The sequence below is a fragment of the Etheostoma spectabile genome, chromosome 11 (genome assembly GCF_008692095.1).
Source record: "Etheostoma spectabile isolate EspeVRDwgs_2016 chromosome 11, UIUC_Espe_1.0, whole genome shotgun sequence".
NCBI classification, from domain to species: Eukaryota; Metazoa; Chordata; class Actinopteri; order Perciformes; family Percidae; genus Etheostoma; species Etheostoma spectabile.
In genome coordinates this window covers 5,642,243-5,652,633 of record NC_045743.1, presented here as the reverse complement: position 1 = coordinate 5,652,633, position 10,391 = coordinate 5,642,243, and the positions used below count along the sequence as shown (strand labels likewise).

Below are 10,391 nucleotides of genomic sequence, written 5' to 3'. Positions count from 1 at the left end.
TATTCTATGCAAAAAATATATGCATAAAGGCCTCAGGCTGCTCTACAGGTTATTGTAGGCCCAGATTAATATGCAACTTTATTTTATACAATATGTAGATGGGCGGCCCCTGATCTGTCTCTCTTTGAGTTAAGGGGGCCTTGGCTTAAAAAAACGTTGAAGACCCCTGGTCTACAGCACTGTAGCAGTTTTACCTTCTAGAAACCATTACATGAGGCAGCCGTACGCCTAGAACAAAGACAACTACTTTCTTCAAATTAGTTTTACAAAAGAGATGGCTCTTTGGAATGAATAGTGCCCGACAAAACACAGATTAGCTGTGAAACAGGAGGTGATAGAGAAGGGGTGGCTTTTCAAGGCCAACAATGGGAATTTGCATAGCGATGTGATTGGAGGTTGAACATTATATCATGTCTGCAAAGAAAAACTTACTGTCACATGAGTTCATGTAGAGAGAGAAATTACAAAATGTATTGTGTATTAAATGTGCAACAGATCAGTAGATTTGTGTACATGTGGAGCTTATTTTTAGCGATATAAGGAGCTGTGTCTTTGATCTATTGTGGGCAATTCTTCAACATACATTTTGGAGGAAGTTATTTTATTGTATGCAATCATTGCATTTAGATCCTGTAGTGGCAGAATATTTTTAGGGGCTGAAAAATATTTAATCATAACAGAAGATAGCTATCACCTAAAAATCCACACTGTAAAACGTGTCCAAGTCTCCGTCTGCTTGTTGCTGTTTGCATGCACATTTAGCACTTTATTCAAGGTGTATCATCAGAACAGGTCGTTCCAAAGGACCATTGTTATGCACATACTCTAGACTATATCCATGGACTGGGACGAGGGTGGGCGGGAGGTGGCAATGTGGGGGTGGTGGATACAGATAAGAAGGACGGCCAACTTCAGATTTGTGTATCTGCTTGGGCGAGCTTGAGTTGTGGAGGAGTCTTCTGTTCATTTTCATCATGGCTGCAGTTCAGACTGAGGTTTCCCTGTGCTCACAACCTTGGCAGAGATCCTTTTACATCTATGGGGGGTTGGCATGCAACTCGCTGATGGCTGGTAAGTTTTTTTTCTTTGTCTTTTTTACCCTTTAACATTTTTTTTGTCATGACAGAAATTAAAAGTAAACAACTGGATTACTTGTGTTATTTCTTAAGTGTGCACTTTCTAGTAAGTTTAGTTTATCTGTGCTCAGATTTGCATTAAACAACAAATCCCAGTGTCCTTGTAGTTTTTTGGTTTTTGTTTAATTTAAAGTTACATGTTTGTTGTCAGCATTACAGATTGGTTGAGACCTGAAAAGTTTGCATGTAAAAATTGTTTACATGGTTCTGCAGTAGCTAACAAAACCATGTGTGTATTGTTCAGTAAATTTGGGGTTGGTGTGAACCTGAAAAACCAGATAAACTTGTATTCAAGTGAGGTCCTCTTAACAGTATAATGGACAGAGAGCAGAAGGAGACAGCCATGAGCATATCTGTGTGTTTTCTGAATGTGGAGACCTTCCTGATCTTAGTTTCTGTGTCTCCTCAGACTTCTGGTCAGACAGAACTCCTCTCCATGAAGCTGCCTACCAAGGCCGACTGCTACAATTGAGAAGCCTCATCGCTCAGGTACTTGGGTCTTTCTTGATGTGTGTACACAATTCAATACGGGGTTGTATGTGACCATATTATCCTCTCTGATCTCTTTGCAGGGCTTCCATGTAGACACACTTACCATGGACAGAGTCTCTCCTCTCCATGAAGCTTGCCTTGGTGGTCATTATGCTTGTGCAAAGTTCCTGCTGGACAATGGTGCAAATGTAAGAATGCTGTGTGTTTTAACTTTAAAGGCATGCTTGTTTCAGGGTATTTATGTTAGAAACTTAAGTAATCTTAAATAAAGAAATGCAAAGCTTTACTTTTTTTTAAATAGAAAGTAAATGAATAAAGTAAAAGATTAACATGGCCAACTTGAAATACATCAGAAACAATTTGAGTATGAAGCAGAGAAAATATTCGTCAATGCAAGCATTCCCATTCCTTTTACATATTGTATGACTAGGTCTCAGACTTCTAAAGCAATCCTCAAGTCTGCTGAGAAAACAAACTAAATACAGTTAATGGTACTCACTCCATCCATGTTGACTGAATTTGTGAAGAAAACATGTCAATATGTAAGTGTTTATAAAGGGGAACTTCACTGGTTCAGATCAGCTTTGTTTACAGGTCTTGAGGAGTACTACTGCATTTGTGAAGAAAGTTGTATAAAACCTTCTGTGGCTCCAGAGGGAGCTGCACAAAATCTGATAAACTGATATAAAGTAACACTAGAGAACTTTTTCTGCTTTGGCCCCCCCTATAGGTTGGAAGCAAAATTGTCACATTATGTCCCATAGGAACTACAGATCCGCTACCCGATCTGGCAAACTTGCATAGTGGGGTTATAGCCGGTAGAGAGCTGCAAAGCAAATGCGGTAGTGCCGATCACCCTGTTACAAGTTGATGAACCACTGAAATGATTTTGGAAACGTTGTTATCTCCCCATAGGTGGAGGCAGTATCAACCAATGGCGCCACGCCGCTCTTCAACTCTTGCAGCAGTGGGAGTGCTACCTGTGTCAGGCTCATGTTGCTGCACAGTGCCTCCCTCCACACCCCCTACCTGCTGGCATCACCCATCCATGAGGCTGCTAAGAAAGGTGTGTGTGTGTGTGTGTGTGTGTGTGTGTGTGTGTGTGTGTGTGTGTGTGTGGGTGTGTTTTGTGTGTGTGTGTGTGTGTGTGTGTGTGTGTGTGTGTGTGTGTGTGTGTGTGTGGTGTGTGTGTGTGTGTGTGTGTGTGTGTGTGTGTGTGTGGGTGTGTGTGTGTGTTGGGTGTGTGTGTGTTGTGTGTGTGTGTGTGAACATCTTAAGTGTAAGATGTGATCAGTGCACAGATTCTGATGCTGTTTCTCCATCAGGTCACACAGAGTGTCTGAAGGTGCTGCTGTCGTATGGAGCTCATATCGACATGGAGCTGCCGGTAGTTGGGACGCCGCTGTATTCCGCCTGCATGGCCCGGGCTGCAACCTGCGTCGCAATGCTACTACAATCAGGTAACGTAATCTGCAAACTCTACAGTATAACAAATAGTCAAGAGGAGAGCTGTTGTTTCCCCTAACGGGATACTGTAACAAGTGAAAATACATCTCAGTTCCTCAAGTCTTGCCTGTTTTTGGTTTCACTTTTAATTTCTCACAACAATAAGTTAGATGATTTCACTCAATTTAAATAAATTATCCTAGAGGACTAAAAACACACCAGAGGCACGAAGTAGCACAGGTCTGTAAATAAATAATTAAAGAAGTTTTGCATTGTCTTTGCTACATGTGTATACCCAAACTGCAACAATAACCCATTCTCACCATAAAAGAAAGACATTATCCTTTCCCTGTTCTATGTATCTAACTCAGTTTGAGTCAGGTTTTTAACCATTTGTGTTTGTGTGCACTTGTAGGAGCAGATGTTCGAATCGGGTGTGGGCAGGACAGTCCTTTACATGCTGCAGTTCGAGGGGAAGGCGCCATCATAGTGGATCTTCTTCTGGACTTTGGGGCTGATGGGTGTTGTAGGAACGTAGACGGAAAGACTCCTCTGGATCTGTCGACGCCGAACAGCGCAGTAAGAATAGCGCTGCAGAAAAAAGGTATGTCGTGGACCCTCATGCATGATACATTAATCCAATGTGTTAAATTATAATGTCTAACAACTCTGTCTCTTTTGCCTGCAGGTCCCTGCTCTCTGACTCAGCTCTGTCGGTTTTGTATTCGTCGAAGTCTGGGAAGGAGTCGTCTCCATAGAGCCTCTGGCCTCTTCCTCCCTCTTAGTATTAAGGACTTTCTTCTCTACCAGTGAAATGTTTCTGCTCTGCTACTGCAGCTCTTTGATAGATAGATAGATAGATAGATAGATAGATAGATAGAGCCTGTTGTCTGTGTCTGTTGTCCCAGGTATATGTACTCATCAACCATGTCCACATCTCCCCCAGAATGCAAAGGGGCTGGGAGCCGCACCAGTGCTCCGTACTCTCCATCCTGCTGGTGTCGTCAGGGCCGGCAGCTTTGCGCTGGCCAATAAAACGGGAGGCACGTATACAGACTGTTGTAATTCCTACACCGTTCACCTTATTTGGATGTAAATATGCTCAAATTAAAGCTGAAAGTCGGCAGTTAAAGCCCATCTGGTTCGCTTCATTTCAAATCCATTGTGGTGGTGTATAGAGCCAAAAAGATTAGAATTGTGTCAATGTCCCGATATTTATGGACCCGACTGTATACTGAGTTGCCCTTCACATTTGTGCCTTGTCCCCGACTAACAAGGCAAAGTAAAAAAAAAAAAGTTATTCAGAGAATGGGACTCATCTGTATTTTGCAGTAACTTTAATGTATCAGGTTTTGTATTTATACTTTTAATGAAGAGCTCTCCATTCCGCATCTATGGATTTTACATCATTCCAAATGTTTTTAAAGGAAAACTACAGATTTTACAATCTAAGTCTGGATAGTACTTTTGCATGTGTGGGGAGAAAAGTTGTGGAAGGGAGCTGTGCGGAATCTGTCATGTTGCCTTGAGTGGCGTCTCTTGAGTCAGTATCCATTAAGGACTAAAAATCTGGAGGTGTGGAGTTAGAAAGAAGTGATGTTACCAGACCTCTCTAGCCCATTCCTCACCTCTGCTTGATGCTCACAAGGCAACACTAGCCTATATAGCATTACAGACCCGAGTTGTTGTATTGTGGGTAATGTAGGCAAATGTTTTTGACAAGGGAATAATGTGTGGAATAAGAAGAAGATATCTCTGGTTCTGCCGCATCAACTTGCATTCTTTTTTATGTGCAAACTAAATTGGTGGACTGGTATTGTTATGCAGGATTATAAAGTATTTTAAAGATGATTGTAATGTTTTGTATTATCTATACTTATCTTTTGTGATCTATGTCTTTTCTTTCAGAATTTGGTGTTTCACTGTTTTAGCTTTAATTGGCTCATAATTTCACAATTGGTGTGGAGTGCATTGCCTTGTCACTACTTCTGATCTGTTTGCTAGTCAAATATTTGAGGTTTACAAACAGTAATGTGGAGTCATTTGCAGTTGTGTGCCCTAATGTGCAATATAGTACATATGCAGTAAGTTGTGTATTTGCAGGGGAGTTTCTCTATGAACATTACCCTAATAGTCATCCTGCTATTAGCACATTTGTACATCCACTGCACTTCCTACAATAAAATCTTCTGACATGTAGATCATCTCTCCTGCCCTGATTCTTTGACCAGTATAATATCCATATCTCCTAAACCAGTTACATTTTCTCCAAATGCACCAGCTTTTTTATACTATGTCACATGAGTAACTGATGGACTGTGAGCAGTAAAACAACAGCAAGATACATAAACGTTAACATTCAGTGAATGAACTGTGGTGTTCTGAAATGTTTTATATTTAATGGACTTACAAAATAGGTATAAAACAAACAAGACCAGCTAAGAATATGCCCAGCTTGTGTAGCTTTGTCAAATCGGACAAACAGGATGCAATTAAGAATTGAAGGGGTGGCAAAGTTAAGTGTATGGGAAATGTTGAAAACCGCAGTAAGAGAAAATGATCTGAAGAACTCAGGGAGTTTTGAGGTTGGTGTTGCTGAGGGGGAATTAATTTCCTGTTTTTAAATGCCATGCTGAAAGGTCACCTCTGCAAAGACCTAAAAAATCTTGTTTGAACAGATTTAACTTGACATGTCTTAACCTAAACTTCAAAGAGTAGCCTTGCCTTCAGCAAAACTTCCAAAAGATGGATATATGCTGTGATTTTGTGTTTATTTGTATATACGGGTTGATATCCTGCTGATCGTGTCTAGTGTCAGTGTTTATTTGCTACCTGTGAGAAAGTCTTTCAGCTTGTACAAAGGACCTCTGGAGGTGTTGAACACAGCGTGCACATTGGATAAAACAACTTGGATGTTTTCTGTGAAGCCACAGTTCACAGTGGGTTTATACTGAGGGTGTAGGTCACACACAATGACAAGGTCCAATGCAACAGATTTAATAAATCAAAGTATATAACATCATTTATCATTTATAGCTTTGAGCGCCATTCAAAGGTCAGATATGTAGCAGGGTCTCACTCTCTGCAGAGAGATGTGCAGCGACAGACTCTCCTCTCTGATACAAATCACTTCAGAGAAAAGTTTTCTATTTTTATTCATTAACTTTCAAAAGCCACAAAACCCATTGCCCACAAGGGTCATACATATCAAATAAAGTTTATTTGAACATAAATATCAAGACATTCATGGTAAAGATGATACAAAACAACATCAAAGTTTGTTTGTTGCATATCATTAATAGCATGTTATTGTCAAACAATGTGACTGTCATCACCAATATATTACTAGTTAACGGTTAGTCAATCAACATAAAAATTAATCATCAATAGTTTCAATAATATTATAATTAATTTATCAGGAGACAAAGAGCTTACAGCCATGCTAGCTGCTCTGTTAAGCAGCGGTGCTTTGACAAATGCTTATATCAACATGCTATTAATGCATTTAGCAGGAATAATGTTTACCATCTTAATTTAGCACGTTAGCATGCTAACATTTGCTAATCAGCACTAAACACAGAAGAACAGTTGAAGCCGATGGGATTGCCATATTTTGCAAGTATTGGTGACAAACCAAAATATTGGATATACTGAAATTTTGACCTCATAATGATACTAAAACGGGTTCCTGCTTTAAAAAGAAGTTTTATATCACCATAAATTGGAAAGAATTTCAGTTTTGGACTGTTGGTGCCACACCACAAGGCATGCAGCTCCATATTAAACATCAACATTAAACAAAAGTAACAAATGGCTGCAGAAATGTATGAATACAGTGTACAGAAGTACAGCCAACAGCATTAACTAACACATGAAATATAACCGAAACATATCTACCTGACATTTGACAATTCTAATAACTTAACAACGAAACATTTCTATGATACAGAGGATGAACTATTCAGTCATGTCTGAGAAACCTCCTGCTTTATCTCCACCAGTCGTCTTTTTTTAAACAAATGTGCAGATAAAAAAAAACTTGCGCAAGTAAGCTTGCCTCTCATGCATTGTTACAATCAATTCCATTTTCTTACACTTATGTTCATATTTAGTTTCATTTTACATCAGAGATACAAACACAGAAGATTTACTGACTGTAAACACATTTTTTTCTTATATAACATTTATTTGTCAGGAAACAAATAATCTCAAGCAACAAGAAAAGATGTTTTCTACCAGTGTTTTGGATGAGCGACTTTACATCTGCAGTGAATGTATTTCATTGAATCCTACCATTTTTTTAGTTTTAAAATAGAACAGAGGCTTCCTGCATCTTGTACTATTTCTGTTGCTTTCACTGGATAGAGCTAAACATTGTACATTATTTCAAGGTGTAAAAAAGGGTAACTGAGAAGTGATCATAAAAAATGGTGATAAATTCCTTGACAACAAGGCCAAATGATTGTAACAGTGTCCATTCATCACACTGAAGTTGACACTTCTAAATCAAAGTTAAACGTGCAAGTGAATACGATCAACACGCCTTCAGTCCTACTGAAGCACAGCACAGGGCTTATATCAGACTGTGGTTATATTTGTGCTCCCACTGTTCTGACTGTACAAGCGCCTGGGAGAAGTGCAGCACAGGAGCTGCTTGTTGAAGTGTTTCCTGAAGCTTTTGCTCATCAGGGAGAGGGCGAATGGGTTTACACAGGAGTTGGTGAAGGCCAAAATGCGAGCGCATACGCTGGCGATGAAGTGGCCCAGCGAGGTGTCCACCTGGTTGTAGTGGTAGGAGCGGTACAGGTAGATGACATGACTGGGCAGCCAGCAGCCAGCAAACAAGCTGACAAACACCAGCACAGTTTTGGCCAGACGCTTTCTGGCTTTGATCTGACAGGAGAAAGAGAAAAGAAGTCAGCTCCTACAATTCTCTGGTCCAGACTGGAATATTGGCTGGACTGTCATGGAATTTTGTACCGACATTCATGTTCCCAGAGGATGAATCCTCTGACTTTTCCTCTACTGGCACCAGCACTTTGACGGTTTTGTCTTTAAGGAAATTGCTTGTATGGGTATGAAATTGAATACAGACGTTCCCCCTGCATATAAATCCTAATATGTTTGGTGACGATCAAGCTCCACCACCAGGTCAACAAACAAAAACCTGCTTAACTAATAACATTCACATCAGCATCAGCTGCACTTTGTCTTGAGTGCAATTAGAAGATGTTAGGATGCTAACACGCTACGCTGAGATGGTGAATGCAGTAAAATTTATATCAGCATGTTGTAGTCATTGTGGAATTAGAGTGGGGTGTTTCTGGCATAACTTCACTTACACCCAAGGTGCATGGAGAGGGGAAAGAAATATAAAGAGGTCAAAACTGCAGCAACACTTGTAGTATACACAAACTGTATAAAATAAGTAGTACATAGCTAGGTTAATTGTTTCTATACACAAGTGTTGCTGCTGTTTTGACCAATTTAGCATTTTCAGTGTGAGCATGTTAGCATGCAGAGCTCAGTGAGTACTGAGCTCTGAGTTTTGCTCGTATGAATAAAGATTTCAACCAATCAGTTTCTCTCACACACAGTAGGATTGCTAAACATGGAAATAATTAGTTTAGAGAGTGGTTTATAAAGACCTCTTTGTAAATTAGACAACTAATCAGAGGACCCCAGAATCCAACCTGTTTCTGGAGGTGCAGGTGCCCTTCAGCAGGGATGTCCACAGAGCTCCTGACCAGACTGTGAGCGATGAAGGAGTAGTAAACCGATATGATGAAGAGCGGGATGATGTAGAAAATGAGAAAGGAGGCGGTGGAGTGGATTTTTGGGTGCAGCTCCCTGGTGTGGGGGTAGGGCGCACAGGTCACAAATGTCTCATTGGTGTGACCGGTGGTGAAGGTGTGCAGGTCGGAGAAGACAGCCTCAGGAATGGCCAGAGTCACAGAGAGCAGCCAGATGGCCCCCACTCGAAAACAGACACTGAGTGCAGCGCTGGACCTGTGGACGTCCAGTGGTCTGACAATTGCTTTGTACCTGAACAGAGAACAGAAATATGTAGACCATCACTAAAACTTGTTTTGGCACTGTGTGGATAGAGACTATATTAAGATGAACCTAACTGAATACCTCTCTATAGTTTCTTCATCATGCATTTAGTCAAAAACAACTGCAGAAAAACGGTCTCCTCTTTTTTTCCGAGGGGACAACCGTTAAACTTTACTACCGCGCTCCTGCTCTCTCTCTCTCTGACAGATTAGATAGAGACTCAGCCAAAGGCGGAAGTCTGGCACAACAATCTCTGATTGGCCAAAATTATATTTCTGTTGACCCTGTTCTTGACTGGGTTACAGGTGCATAGCATCGCCAACAGCGATACACAGAATATCACACCTGTTTCAAGCCCTTTGAACCTGTAACGTTTGTCCACCGTCGAAAACAGACAAGTTTGCAACTCTAACCTAAGGAACCAAAATTGATTTGAAAAAAAAAAGGTTTTTATTCCATTTTATAGGGGGGCTGAGATGAAATTCAGGGGGGCTTGAGCCCTCTAAAAGGGATCTAAATCGCCCATGGAGTATGTAAATAAATAGGAATTGAGTATTGAAACAACTGAAGCGTGAAACAGATTTTTATTTAGTCGAAGAAAACCTCATGTAATGTTGAAGAAAAGTTTAAAAGCCTAACTGCGTGAAAAGTAGCCTACCGGTCAGCGGAGAGAGCCGTGAGGGTGAACACGGAGACTCCCACAGAGGTGAGCTGGATGAACGGGATCAGTTTGCACCCAACGCGACCGAAGAGCCACTCGTCCACCAGGTAGCGGCTGGCGTCCACCGGGGCGCAGGTCAGCAGCAGCAGCACGTCTCCTAGAGCCAGACTGGACAGGAACAAGTTGGGCACCGTCCTCATAGACTTCACCATTAGACACGTCCTCATTAACGTGACATTTCCAACTACACCCACGATAATAATCATCCCGTAGACAGCAGCGATCCCGATTCCCGGGAGCCAGATGTTGTATTGGTGCTGCGCCCCCGTGGAGGCATTGAGAACCAGAACCTTGCTGTCCTCTGGGTTTATAACGAGTGGGTCCTCCAGAGACATAGCAGCCTTTACAGGGAGAGGACGGAGGTTGTCAACACGGTCCGATGTCTCCTGGTGCGTTTGGTGACTGACTTTATAAAGTAGGCTTTGTGACCTCCTGCTGCTGCTGCGTCATATCAGGCATTTCACGCGCTACAGCTGTCAAGATCAGGGTGGAAAAATGGTGGGACAAACCGTATTGCTTAAGGGCAAACCATCTCAAAC

At 41.3% G+C, this 10,391-nt stretch overlaps 2 protein-coding genes across 2 annotated transcripts; one reads left to right on the top strand and one right to left on the bottom strand.

Moving 5' to 3' along the window:
* The first annotated feature begins 948 nt into the window (after window positions 1–948).
* Window positions 949–5,267, top strand: asb11 (ankyrin repeat and SOCS box containing 11). The gene is made up of 7 exons (XM_032529256.1): window positions 949–1,071; window positions 1,546–1,625; window positions 1,709–1,816; window positions 2,544–2,694; window positions 2,954–3,088; window positions 3,490–3,678; window positions 3,763–5,267. Exons 1-7 carry the CDS (start codon window positions 975–977, stop codon window positions 3,885–3,887), a joined length of 885 nt encoding a protein of 294 aa, XP_032385147.1. The 5' UTR covers window positions 949–974; the 3' UTR covers window positions 3,888–5,267.
* Window positions 5,268–7,137: 1,870 nt separating this feature from the next.
* Window positions 7,138–10,191, bottom strand: LOC116697810 (gastrin-releasing peptide receptor). Its single transcript, XM_032529292.1, has 3 exons — window positions 9,790–10,191; window positions 8,768–9,119; window positions 7,138–7,967 (listed from the first exon to the last, which is right to left on the bottom strand). The coding sequence occupies exons 1-3, from the start codon at window positions 10,185–10,187 to the stop codon at window positions 7,653–7,655; spliced, it is 1,065 nt and encodes a 354-aa protein (XP_032385183.1). The 5' UTR covers window positions 10,188–10,191; the 3' UTR covers window positions 7,138–7,652.
* Window positions 10,192–10,391: the final 200 nt, after the last annotated feature.

What these genes read in the sequence shown, in the direction of transcription:
- LOC116697810 (XM_032529292.1), bottom strand. Translation starts at nt 10,187, where the DNA reads ATGTCTCTGGAGGACCCACTCGTTATAAACCCAGAGGACAGCAAGGTT. An exon ending in ACGGCTCTCTCCGCTGACCG is followed by an intron (nt 9,120 to 9,789) that starts GTAGGCTACTTT and finishes TTCTCTGTTCAG; the next exon opens with GTACAAAGCAATTGTCAGAC. An exon ending in ACCTGCACCTCCAGAAACAG is followed by an intron (nt 7,968 to 8,767) that starts GTTGGATTCTGG and finishes TTCTCCTGTCAG; the next exon opens with ATCAAAGCCAGAAAGCGTCT.
- asb11 (XM_032529256.1), top strand. Translation starts at nt 975, where the DNA reads ATGGCTGCAGTTCAGACTGAGGTTTCCCTGTGCTCACAACCTTGGCAG. An exon ending in ATGCAACTCGCTGATGGCTG is followed by an intron (nt 1,072 to 1,545) that starts GTAAGTTTTTTT and finishes GTGTCTCCTCAG; the next exon opens with ACTTCTGGTCAGACAGAACT. An exon ending in AATAGCGCTGCAGAAAAAAG is followed by an intron (nt 3,679 to 3,762) that starts GTATGTCGTGGA and finishes TTTTGCCTGCAG; the next exon opens with GTCCCTGCTCTCTGACTCAG.